This window comes from Scylla paramamosain, chromosome 25 (assembly GCF_035594125.1).
Source record: "Scylla paramamosain isolate STU-SP2022 chromosome 25, ASM3559412v1, whole genome shotgun sequence".
Taxonomy (NCBI): domain Eukaryota; kingdom Metazoa; phylum Arthropoda; class Malacostraca; order Decapoda; family Portunidae; genus Scylla; species Scylla paramamosain.
The window spans coordinates 13,392,339-13,406,326 of record NC_087175.1 but is presented as its reverse complement, the minus strand read 5'-3'; the positions used below and the strand labels follow the sequence as shown (position 1 = coordinate 13,406,326).

The window sequence follows — 13,988 nt, the reverse complement described above, 5'->3', positions numbered from 1 at the left end:
TTACAAACATTATCGGTTCCAACACTGACCCCTGTGGGACACCACTAGTTACTTTCAGCCAAGATGAATTTTGGTTTTGTATTACAGTTCTCATCTCTCTATCATCCAGATAATCCTCCATCCACTCCAGCAGTCTTCTTCCAATTTTTCCATATTTTTTTTATCTTCCATAGCAATCTTCTGTGTGGTACTTTGTCAAATGCTTTCTTAAAGTCTAAGTAGTCACCATCCACCCATCTGTCTCTCTCCTGCACAATATCAACTACCCTTGAATAAAAGAACAATAAGTTCATGGAGCATGATCTTTCCCTCCTAAATCCAAATTGACAATTTACTAAAACTTTATCTCTTTCTAAAAGTTCCATCCATCTTTCCTTTTTTGTTCTTTCACATAATTTTCCTACAACATTAGTCAAGGACACTGGTCTATAATTTAGTGGATTTTCCTTATTTCCTCTTTTGTATATTGGTGTAATATTTTCTCTCTTCCAATCTTTTGGTACTCTTCCCTGTGATAGTGATGTCACTACTAGACTGTGATTTTTATCAGACAGGTGTTCTCTACATTCCTTCCAGTTTGATACTCCATCTGGACCAGGTACTTTATTTACACCAAGTTCTTCCACCATCTTAAGTATTTCCTCATAACTAACTGGGACTGTACTTAGTACGAGTATACTCCTCAGTTTGATACTGCATCTGGACCAGGTGCTTTATTTACACCAAGTTCTTCCACCATCTTAAGTATTTCCTCATAACTGACTGGAACTGTACTTAGTATATTCCTCACCAACTTATCCCTTCCAGCATCAAACTCCCCTTCCACAGTAAATATCAATCTGAAACTATTGTTCATAACCTCCACCATGTTCTGTGCATCATCATAGATTTTTCCTTCAGCTTGAAGTTACAGTTACAGGTACAGGTATAAGGGTTATAACAAGGGAGATGTAAGCAAAATTCTTAGGATCAGCAACCAGGGTAGAACAAGAAATAACAGGTTCAAGCTTGAAAAATTTAGGTTTAGGAAGGAGATAGGAAAAAATTGGTTCTCAAATAGAGTGGTAGATGAGTGGAATGGACTCAGTAATCATGTAGTTAGTGCTAGGACACTAGAGAGCTTCAAGAGAAGATTAGACAAGTTTATGGATGGGGATAACAGATGGAAATAGGTAGGTGTGTTTCATACAGGGACTGCCACGTGTAAGCCTGGTCGCTTCTTGCAACTTCCCTTATTTCTTATGTTCTTATGTTCTTATGTTCTTACAAGTTACACACTTGAAGTGTGTGTGTGTGTGTGTGTGTGTGTGTGTGTGTGTGTGTGTGTGTGTGTGTGTGTGTGTGTGTGTGTGTGTGTGTGTGTGTGTGTGTGTGTGTGTGTGTGTCTGTGGGTGTGTGTGTATGTGTGTGTGTGTGTGTGTGTGTGTGTGTGTGTGTGTGTGTGTGTGTGTGTGTGTGTGTGTGTGTGTGTGGTGGAAGGATGCATTGTGTTGAGCTCTGTGAATTTTGGCTTTCTTTCGGAGTGTACCAAAGTAAACACTTCCTAATAGTGATAAGTGGTATTGTGAGTGTTTCACTAGTGCAAGAATCCATCTTGTGTGAAGTGATATAGTGTAACAGTGGTGGAAAACAGTGAAGTGTTGGTGGTGAATGTAGGAGTGTACATGTGAAGGTAGCGAGGAACCTGCACTACTTGAAAAAAAAGGATTAGCTGACCTGACCTGACTGCACCCCCCAATCCACCACAACCCACCACTCCTCTCCTGCCAATGGCAACTGCCTCTCTCTCTGTCACCCTTGACCTGATGCACCCACACACACCATATGGCAGCTACAACCACCACTGACCTTGATCTGGACCCTCTACACAAGAAAATAGCATGGGCAGGCCAATCAGGTTATTCCAAGGCAAGGTATTGCTGTGTCTGCAGCTACTCAGTAAGGGTGAAGCCCCCCACAGCCTGTAGCCAAGCAGGCTGCTCAAACCAGGTGTGTAGTGACTGCCACACTGGAGATACCTTCTCCTGCTTACAAACAGAGGAGCTCAGGAGGACCCACAGCATACCTCACCCTGTCACCTATGTGGTTGATGCTGCTGATGACACGCCCCTACCAGACCAAGCTCCCCTCCCTGACCCACCAACAGACCAGCCAACACCTGCAGACGCTTTTAGAGCAGAGCTTCTCTCCACTCCTGTTGAAGACCTTGTCAAAATTATCATCAGTCAGAGTGGTGAGATCCATTCCCTTAAGTCCCGAGTGGTGGCTTTCAAACAACAGGGAGGCAAACTACAACAACAGAGAGCATCACTAGCTGACACATTCAGTGCCATAGATGCCTACACTCAGTTGGCCCAGCTGGTCCCCACCTCTCCCTAACCTGGTCACACAAGCAACCAGCACCCTGCCCAGCAAGATAGATACTGACTGGCAGGAGGTATGTACTGAACACCCCCAGTGGCAGGTCTGGTGGGAAGCCTCAGCAGCTGTGCAAGGTGACTCATGATGACCCAGACAACAGACCTGTCTGAGGCTGTCCTTCACACCTGCAACAACAGCCCACCCAGCACCGCCAAACTACTCCTCCTCCCACCAACCTTGCTGCACCTGACAATGCCTCTTCCTTTCCCTCTGATCATCCTCATCACCCCCCTTGACACTTCCCTACTGCCCAAAGGGGGGACACAGGGAGAGACACCAGCAGCACGGGAAGGAACAATAGGTGACAAAATACGAGGACAAGTGGATTTTCACCATTCTGTGGCCGCTGCCGCCAGCCAGGCCATACAGCAAATCACTGCAGAGCGGAGGTCTGCAATTTCTGTGGTCGGCAAGGACATACAGCTGACTAGTGCAGAAAATGCCAGGCAGAGGTAAAGAAGAGAATAGAGTGTACCTACTGTGACAAGGCCACACAGAAGAACAGTGTTACACCAAAGCAGCAGAAGCAAGGCAAGAGTGACTTTTCTGTGCTATCCTGTTGGAGCATCACCCTCCCACCTCCACCCATCCAGCACCCAACCCCAACCCAGTGTTGCAGCACCTTACATTCCAGTCCTGGGCCCAGCCCCATCACTTTCCACAAATTGCAGCTCAGTAAGGAACATGGACGCCTGCAGCATCATGGTCCTTTCAGCCAATGTGAGAGGATTTAGGAACAACGTGGGAGAATTAACACACACATTTATCCTAAGACACCAGGTGGATGTAGTAGTGGCTGTGGAGACCTTCCTTGATGATAGCTGCATAACAATATATGATAAAATCCTTGGATACTTGCCGTGGGTGAGGTGAGACCAACAAGGAAGACAGGGAGGTGGTATTGCTGTGTGTCACCACTATGGGATGCAAGTTGACATCCTGCTAGTTGACATCCCTGCATCCCTTTCATTGCATCATCCTAGCAGACAAGAGTGGCTTGCTATTGTGTGCAGCTTACAAACCACAGTGGCAGGGAAATGCTCCCCTAAACTACCTCTCAGACCACCTCGATGTCATTATGTTCACCCACTACTGCCTAACCTAACCTAACCTAACTATCTCATATTTTCTTGCACTACTTGACCTTCAAATAGCTCTTTCCATTTAATTTTTCCATAAAATATATTAAGCTCTGCAATGTTTGCCTAAGCATAGTTCTGTCTCCCATTTCTGTATTGTTCTTTCCTTTGCAACACTTTATCCTCCTGTAGTACTATTTATACTGTCACATGATCACTTTTTCCCAATGGACTCAGACAATGTATACTTGGTTTGTTTTCTGGGGCTCTTGTAAATTATGATGGTTCTTCTCTGCATCTTGTAGCTTCATTCACCCACTGTTTCATTGTATTCACCATCGTGGTTTGCATAAATTCTTCACTCCATGACCCATTTTCTTTCATTTCCATCTCCTCCCAGTTAATTTCTTTAGTGCTGAAGTCACCTACTAAGAGCACTTTACTTTTCTTTATCATTTTCTCTATTCTATTTCCTGTTTCTAGTTGCATAATTTTATATCTATTGGTCTCCCATGTATTAGTTTTTGGTGGTATGTATGTCACAATAACTTTCCTTTTTTCACATTTTTTAAATTTTAATCATAACACTCAAAGTTTCTGCCATTCCATCACCATATTCCACTTCCTCAACAACAATATCCTCTTTTACCAATATCATCACTCCCATTCCTTTCCTGTCTCTCCTCTATGTGCTATGTCCTTCTTTTGCAAATCTCAACGTTATTTCCTCTTTTAGTTTGGTTTTCGTTAACCATGCCTTATTTGGTTTATTATTTTTTAGGTAGGTAGTTTTTAAGTTACAATAAGCTCGACACCAAGCCATCTGCATTTATACACATAATTTTTAAACTACTGCTTGGTGATCCTCTATGGCATCTTTGTACCACTATTCCCTCACATTCATGTCCACAATTTTCCAAATAAATCTCCTCATTTGTTCCTGTGTTCTCAACTAATTTTTTTGACTGGGAATCTACTCTCAACTCTTTCATTTTACTTCTACCTTCTTTGTTCATGTCTTTTTTATCCATATTTCCTTCTTTCCTTCTACTTTTGCCAGTTTTCCTGTTATTTGGAAGTCATGTTCTGCTGCCATTTGTGACATGAATCTTATTTTCATTGGTCTTGTTCCATTTTTGTCATATTTTCCGATCCTGCAAACCTCTGTGTGTGCAGAGACGATATGTATGTGTGTGTGCATGTGTGTGTGTGTGTAGTTACCTAGTTATAACGTACTGGAGGGGAGCTATGCTCTTACTGTCCCGTCTTCATATGTCATGGTGTCAAACAGGACCTTAAAGTCATGTATTGTCTCTGCACACACTACTTTCTTATCCAGTACATTCCTTATATCTGCTTCTCTATGGGGAAAGTTGTTAATTTTTGTATTTCTTCTGTAACTATCCTTTTTTATCTTTCTTCATTTGTCCTCCTGTATCTCTCATGTCCTACTTCATTAGGTCTTCTCTATCTGTCACTTCCATATTCTTCATGAATCTATCAATTGCTATCAAATGTGTGTGTGTGTGTGTGTATTTACCTAGTTGTATAGTACAGGGTCCGAGCCAAAGCTCAATTAGTCCTGTCTCCATACCCAAATTTATCTAATCTCTCTTTAAACATGTGCACATTCTTTGCCGCAACCACTTCTTCTTTTAAGTTATTCCATATTTCAACCGTTCGATGCAGAAAGCTGTATTTTCTAATATCTCCCAAACAATGACTCTTCTTTAATTTCTTCATATGTCCCCTTGTACGTCTATCTCCTTCCTCCACTTTTACAACTAGGTCATCTCTGTCTATCTTCATGCCATTTACTAATTTGAACATTGTTATCAGGTCTCCTCTTTCCCTTCTTTATTGCAGTGTTGGTAATCCAGTTTCTTCCAGTCTTTCCTCGTAACTTAGGTCTTCCAATTCAGGTATCATTTTCGTAGCTGTTCTTTGTATCCTTTCCAATTTCCTTATATCTTTCTTCTTGTGTGGAGACCATACCACTGCTGCGTATTCCAGTTTGGGGCGCATCATGTGTGTTATAATTTTCTTCATCATTTCTTTGTCTAGGTAATTAAATGCCACCCTGATATTTGCTAGCAAATTATATGTAGAGCCAAATATTCCATTCATGTGTTTTTCTGGTGATAGCGTGTCTTGAATTATTACTCCCAAGTCTTTTTCTTCTTTGCTTTTTGGTATTGTGATTCCTCCCATCTTATACTCCCATGAAGGTCTCCTTTTACTTCTTCTCATCTCCATTACATGGCACTTCTTTATATTAAATTCTAATTTCCATCGTTTACTCCATTCATAAATTCTATCAATATCCCTCTGTAGTTCCTCACAATACTCTTGGTTCTTTATTACTTTCATCAATTTTGCATCATCTGCAAACATGTTAATGTAGCTATTTAAACCCACCGTCATATCATTTATATAGACCTGAAACATTATAGGTGCCAACACAGACCCTTGTGGTACTCTGCTTGTTACTTTGCAGCAACTTGATTTATTATCTCTGATTACTGTACTCATTTCCCTACCTTGGAGATAATCCTTCATCCAATTAAGTATTTTTCCTTTTAGCCCTCCTCGATGTTCCAGTTTCCATATGAGACTTTTATGTGGAACTGTATCAAAAGCTTTTTTCATATCTAAATAGACTGCATCAACCCAACCATCTCTCTCTCTTGTAGTTTATCTATTACTCTTGTATAAAAGCTCAGTAAGTTTGTTACGCAAGATCTCTCTTTCCTGAAACCGAACTGTTTTTCTGTTTTATATTTTCTTGTTCAAGATATTGCACCCATCTGTTTTTAATGACTATTTCACAGAGTTTACTTACAATACTCGTGAGTGAGACTGGTCTGTAATTCAGTGGTTCCATTTTATTGCCTCCTTTGTATAACGGTACTATATTTGCTCTCTTCCATTCCTTTGGTACTTTTCCCTCATTCGAAGAACTGTTAATTATCTCCCATATTGGTTCTTCCAATTCCTCTCTACATTCTTTCAATATCCATCCATTTACTTTGTCTGGTCCCATCGCCTTCCTAGTATCTAGCTCTTCCAGTAGTCTTTTAATTTCTTTTCTTTCCACTTGTATGTTTTCTATTCCTTTCTGTTGTTCCTCATCTCCCAGTGATGCAAAGACAGTTTCTCTTGTAAATACAGACTTAAAGCTTTTATTCAGTATCTCAGCCATCTCTTGTGTGGTTTCATAAATTTCTCCATTTTCTTCAGCTTTGTAATGGTATCTCTATGCTTTATTTTTCCATTTACATATCTATAGAAAAGTTTGGGTTCTTCTTTACACTTTCCAACTACATCTCTTTCAAAATTTCTTTCTTCTTCTCTTCTTATTTTAACATAATCATTTCTAGCTGTCCTTTATTATTCTCTATTTATCTCATTCCATTGTTTCCTCATTTTTTTCCATGCCCTCTCCTTCTTCTTTTTTGCCTCTGCACACTTTGCATTAAACCACACTTACTTATTTTCTTTTACCTTATATCTTGGCACATATCTTTCAACACCTTCTCTAAACTTGCTTAAAAACACTTCATATTTTTCTGCACCTCCATACCTCTTAATAAATTACTCCAATCAAGCTCTCCGTAGAATTTCTTTAACCCTGTAAAGTCTGCCTTAGCATAATTTTTTCTCTCATTTTTATATTCCTCATTAAATTTTGGCACTTCTTTTTTGATCTCTATCTCCATCTTCACATGATCACTTTTTCCCTCTGGACACAAATATTCTATACTTGGTTCATTTTCTGGCTTTTTTGTAAAAACCAAGTCTAGTAGTGATGGTTCATCTTCCCCTCTGTACCTAGTATTTTCTTTCACCCATTGATCCATCGTGTTTACCATCATAGTCTGTAAAAATTCTTCACTCCATGTACTGGCAATCCCTGTCACCTCCATCTCCCCCCAGTTTATCTCCTTGCTATTAAAATCTCCTACTAGTAACACCTTGTTTCTTATTTTTAGCATGTCATCTATACTTTTTATGAACTCGCTTTACATGTGCTTATAATCATCAGTCCCCCAAGTGTTGGTCTTTGGAGGCATGTGCGCAACAATAATTTTTCTGCTTTCTTGTCCTTGGATCTTAATCTCTACACTCAATGTTTCTGACCTCCCTTCACCATATTCCACTGTTTCTATCAAGATGTTTTTTTCTTATTAGAATCATCACTCCTCCTCCTCTCTTATTCTTTCTGTCTCTTCTCCATGTGTTATATCCTTCTTCTTCAAATTCAACATTAATCTCCCTTGTTAGTTTTGTTTCCGTAATGCATGCCACTTCTGGATTCTTTTCATGTAAATAATCTCTTAGTTTCCTTAGGCTGGACACTAATCCATCTATGTTTGTATACATAACTTTAATTTTACTTATTGTGTGTGTGTGTGTGTGTGTGTGTGTGTGTGTGTGTGTGTGTGTGTGTGTGTATTTACCTAGTTGTGGTTTACGGAAGGGGAGTAATCTCATAGTATCCCATCTCTATATCTATCCAGTTTGGTCTTAAAAGCATGGACAGTTATGGCATTGACAACGTCTTCACTGAGTTCATTCCATTTGTTCGCACTTCTGTGAGGAAAATTATACTTTTTGACGTCTCTTCTACAGTTAACTTTCTTCAACTTCTTACTGTGCCCCCTTGTACTCTGTGTGTCCAGGTTTATAAAACATTCTTTGTCCACATTTTCCATACCATTTATCATTCTATAGATGTTTATTAAATCCCCTCTCTCTCTCTCTCTCTCTCTCTCTCTCTCTCTCTCTCTCTCTCTCTCTCTCTCTCTCTCTCTCTCCTATTTTCAAGGGTAGGAATTTCCAACATTCTTAACCTCTCTTCATAGGTCGACTTAATCAACTTTGGAACCATCCTAGCGACTGCTCTTTGTACTCTTTCTAATTTTATAATATTTCTCTTTATATGAAGAGACCACACCACTGCCGCATATTCTAATTTTGCTCTTATCATGGAAATCAACAACTTTTTATCATTCCTTCACCTAAATATGAGAATGTCATTTTTTATTCTTTTAACAAAGTCATTGTCTCTCCAGTAATTTTATCAATGTGTCTGTCTGTAGTCAAATTTTCAGTAACTGTTACTTCCAAATCTACTTCCTCTTTTGACTTCTTTAACTTCACACCATCCATCTCATAATGATATTTAGTGAGCCACACTAGATATGAGATTTAGATTAATGGCAACCCATGAAAATGGAATCCACATACATTTCCCTTCTGGCACCAATGCACAAACAAACGAATCTGTGAATGTTAAACCCACGAACATACAGAAATACTCGTACAAGCATATTCCCAATGGATTAATGACAACTCTCTTCCAGCCAACTCAATCTTACACATTTTCCACTGACTGCTGTTATTCTTATAAATCTTTTTTTTATACAGTTTATCCACTTCCGGTTGCATCTTCTGCCCTGCACTTTCATCTCTATCACTCTCCTTGATATACATATTTTATCTCTTTTCAGTATATGCATGTACCACTTCATTCTTATTTCCACTACCTTCTTTGATACCTTCCCACTCTTTCTCTAGTTCTTTTATTCCTGATCTTGTCACTTTTCTACTCCATGGATCCATCTGAGCATTTTCATCTCTACCACATCAATATGTTCTCCTTTACTTTCTTCAGTGGCCATATTTTGGCCTCATACAACACCTCATAATATGAACCTGAAAATCAGTATTGCATGTTGCTATTCAGCAGCAACACTGCCTTAGAAAGAATAAGCAAGACATAATAAGAATAATGAATTGCATCACAACTTTGTCTAGCTCATCACACAACCATCAGCCACCAGTTTCTGTCACTCTTTAAATATGTTTAAAAGGCAGAACAAATATAACCAAATCACCAATATTTCACAATGAAACTTCTTAATTGTTTGCCATCCAATTATCATAATTTACTGCTGGAGCTTGGGAGTCTCATAAAAAACCAGGCACTGCCCAGGGACCAAATATGGGACCTTCTGGTTGATGGACAGCTATGCTAATTATTGCGCCACGGTGTGCACTGGTGACTCACACTTCCCTACTGAGGCTGCCTTCTGCATGCTCTCAACCAGTGCACTGTGCATCCTGCAGATCATACTCACTGCACCATGCTGAAGGAAGGGATTCTTAATGGAAAAGCAGATACTGTCCACAGATTGCAATATCTGTACCCTCTGCTGACAACTCATATATTCATCTCCAGATTTCCTACACAAAGAACTCTAGCAATTCTGACTCACTATTAAATCATAAGGAACAATTTATTCACTCATCTAAGTCTCAATCACCAACATCAGGAACTCCTCGGCCACCAGGTCTACCTATGGGTGTTTGGCAACTAAAACTTGATGCCCAAACTACAGGTGCTAAATGAAGTTGAGCTTTTATGTACCACAAATATTTATGCCATTTCCTTACATTTATAAAATTAATGGAGATATTACAAGTCTGTTTTTTTCCATGATAGCTGCAACAAGTTATCATGAACTATGAATTACTGAAGCACAAGTTAATGAGGTTTAACTCTATAACTGCATTATCTGTGTAATTAAAATTCCGTTCATATTAATGCAAATGAAGACTTGCATAGTTCCAAATTTGCATGGTCTAAACTTACATAAATAAAAAGTGAGTGTACTCTTACTAGTAAAACAGCATCCACTATTATTACTGTACTATTACTATAGATTTATGTACAGACAGTGATTTCTTTTGTTACTCACTTTGTGTTGCTGGTGACCTCACAATTAATGGAGGCATCACTAAAAATTGTGCCACCATCACTGTAGGTGAACTGCAGTGGTGCTTCCACATCCATGGTGCTGCTCATGATGTTGACAGTTGGAGGATTGCAGCGGATGTTGCTGACATATGAGGTAATGCTGGAGCTGCAGTTGCTGAGCTCATTGTAGGCAATGATTGTTAGATTGTATATCCCCTCCTCCCTGAAATTAATGGAAAGGTAAATGTAAGTATACATTTCAGTAGTAGTAGTAGTAGTAGTAGTAGTAGTAGTAGTAGAAGTAGTAGTAGTAGTAGTAGTAGTAGTAGTAGTAGTAGTAGTAGTAGTAGTAGTAGTGGTGGTGGTGGTGGTGGTGGTGGTGGTGGTGGTGGTGGTGGTGGTGGTGGTGGTGGTGGTGGTGGTGGTGGTGGTGGTGGTACAGTGGTACCTTGACTTACAAGTTTAATTCGTTCTGTGACAGAGCTCATAACTCAATTTACTTGTATATCAAATCAATTTTCCCTATTGAAATTAATTGAAATGCCATTAATCAGTTCCATCTCCCACAAAAACCACCAAAATTTTGTTTACATGTTTTCAAATACAGTAAATCTCTGTTTACCATATTTTGGGTATAATGACCCCTTTAAGCCTATCAAACACTTGTTTAATTTTACAAAACTTCACAGATTACAACATTTCAAAATTATCAAATGCTTGCTTTATTTTACGAATATTCTAGGTCTTACAATGTGGGAGAACTGGGCTGACACACAGTCACCCATGTGTTTGAGAGATGAGTTGTAGCTGTGAGACAACCAGTGAATGACTTTGATAATGGCAGATGACCCAAGTGCAACTCTCTCTCTCTCTCTCTCTCTCTCTCTCTCTCTCTCTCTCTCTCTCTCTCTCTCTCTCTCTCTGTGTGTGTGTGTGTGTGTGTGTGTGTGTGTGTGTGTGTGTGTGTGTGTGTGTGTGTGTGTGTGTGTGTGTGTGTGTGTGTGTGTGTGTGTGTGTGTGTTAACTTATCAGAGAGAGAGAGAGAGAGAGAGAGAGAGAGAGAGAGAGAGAGAGAGAGAGAGAGAGAGAGAGAGAGAGAGAGAGAGAGAGAGAGAGAGAGAGAGAGAGAGAGAGAGAGAGAGAGAGAGAGAGAGAGAGAGAGAGAGAGGGAGGGAGGGAGGGAGGGAGGGAGGGAGGGAGGGAGGGAGAGAGAGAGAGAGAGAGAGAGAGAGAGAGAGAGAGAGAGAGAGAGAGAGAGAGAGAGAGAGAGAGAGAGAGAGAGAGAGAGAGAGAGAGAGAGAGAGAGAACAGCCATTGTCAAGGTCACTCACTAGCTGTCACACAGCCACAATTTCTCTCTCTCTCTCTCTCTCTCTCTCTCTCTCTCTCTCTCTCTCTCTCTCTCTCTCTCTCTCTCTGTGTGTGTGTGTGTGTGTGTGTGTGTGTGTGTGTGTGTGTGTGTGTGTGTGTGTGTGTGTGTGTGTGTGTGTGTGTGTATTTACCTAGTTTATCTAGTTGTATAGTACAGGGTCCAAGCCAAAGCTCAATTAGTCCTGTCTCCATACCCAAATTTATCTAATCTCTCTTTAAACATGTGCACACTCTTCCGCAACCACTTCTTCTTTTAAGTTATTCCATATTTCAACCGTTCGATGCGGAAAGCTGTATTTTTTAATATCTCCCAAACAATGACTCTTCTTTAATTTCTTCATATGTCCCCTTGTACGTCTATCTCCTTCCTCCACTTTTACAACTAGGTCATCTCTGTCTATCTTCTCCATGTTGTTTATTAATTTGAACATTGTTATCAGGTCTCCTCTTTCCCTTCTTTCTTGCAGTGTTGGTAATCCAATTTCTTCCAGTCTTTCCTCGTAACTTCGGTCTTCCAATTCAGGTATAATTTTTGTAGCTGTTCTTTGTATCCATTCCAATTTCCTTATATCTTTCTTCTTGTGTGGAGACCATACCACTGCTGCGTATTCCAGTTTGGGGCGTATCATGTGTGTTATAATTTTCTTCATCATTTCTTTGTCTAGGTAATTAAATGCCACCCTGATATTTGCTAGCAAATTATATGTAGAGCCAAATATTCCATTCATGTGTTTTTCTGGTGATAGCGTGTCTTGAATTATTACTCCCAAGTCTTTTTCTTCTTTGCTTTTTGGTATTGTGATTCCTCCCATCTTATACTCCCATGAAGGTCTCCCTTTACTTCTTCCCATCTCCATTACATGGCACTTCTTTATATTAAATTCTAATTTCCATCGTTTACTCCATTCATAAATTCTATCAATATCCCTCTGTAGTTCTTCACAATACTCTTGGTTCTTTATTACTTTCATCAATTTTGCATCATCTGCAAACATGTTAATGTAGCTATTTAAACCCACCGTCATATCATTTATATAGACCTGAAACATTATAGGTGCCAACACAGACCCTTGTGGTACTCCGCTTGTTACTTCGCACCAACTTGATTTATTATCTCTGATTACTGTACTCATTTCCCTACCTTGGAGATAATCCTTCATCCACTTAAGTATTTTTCCTTTCAGCCCTCCTCGATGTTCCAGTTTCCATATGAGACTTTTATGTGGAACTGTATCAAAAGCTTTTTTCAGATCTAAATAGACTGCATCAACCCAACCATCTCTCTCTTGTAGTTTATCTATTACTCTTGTATAAAAGCTCAGTAAGTTTGTTACGCAAGATCTCTCTTTCCTGAAACCGAATTGTTTTTCTGTTGTTATATTTTCTTGTTCAAGATATTGCACCCATCTGTTTTTAACGACTATTTCACAGAGTTTACTTACAATACTCGTGAGTGAGACTGGTCTGTAATTCAGTGGTTCCATTTTATTGCCTCCTTTGTATAACGGTACTATATTTGCTCTCTTCCATTCCTTTGGTACTTTTCCCTCATTCGAAGAACTGTTAATTATCTCCCATATTGGTTCTTCCAATTCCTCTCTACATTCTTTCAATATCCATCCATTTACTTTGTCTGGTCCCATCGCCTTCCTAGTATCTAGCTCTTCCAGTAGTCTTTTAATTTCTTTTCTTTCCACTTGTATGTTTTCTATTCCTTTCTGTTGTTCCTCATCTCCCAGTGATGCAAAGACAGTTTCTCTTGTAAATACAGACTTAAAGCTTTTATTCAGTATCTCAGCCATCTCTTGTGTGGTTTCATAAATTTCTCCATTTTTCTTCAGCTTTGTAATGGTATCTCTATGCTTTATTTTTCCATTTACATATCTATAGAAAAGTTTGGGTTCTTCTTTACACTTTCCAACTACATCTCTTTCAAAATTTCTTTCTTCTTCTCTTCTTATTTTAACATAATAATTTCTAGCTGTCCTGTATTCTTCTCTATTTATCTCATTCCATTGTTTCCTCATTTTTTTCCATGCCCTCTCCTTCTTCTTTTTTGCCTCTGCACACTTTGCATTAAACCACACTTTCTTATTTTCTTTTACCTTATATCTTGGCACATATCTTTCAGCACCTCTAAACTTGCTTAAAAACACTTCATATTTTTCTGCACCTCCATACCTCTTAATAAATTACTCCAATCAAGCTCTCCGTAGAATTTCTTTAACCCTGTAAAGTCTGCCTTAGCATAATTTTTTCTCTCATTTTTATATTCATTAAATTTTGGCACTTCTTCTTTGATCTCTATCTCCATCTTCACATGATCACTTTTTCCCACTGGACACAAATATTCT

General features: G+C 39.3%; 1 protein-coding gene across 1 annotated transcript in view; it reads right to left on the bottom strand.

The window, feature by feature from the left end:
- LOC135113220 (uncharacterized) overlaps positions 1 to 13,988 on the bottom strand; it is a 633,180-nt gene that overhangs the window by 386,904 nt on the left and 232,288 nt on the right. The window contains exon 20 of the mRNA XM_064028389.1: positions 10,265 to 10,486. Coding sequence (XP_063884459.1) covers positions 10,265 to 10,486 — 222 coding nt within the window. The remainder of the gene's footprint in view (positions 1 to 10,264; positions 10,487 to 13,988) is intronic.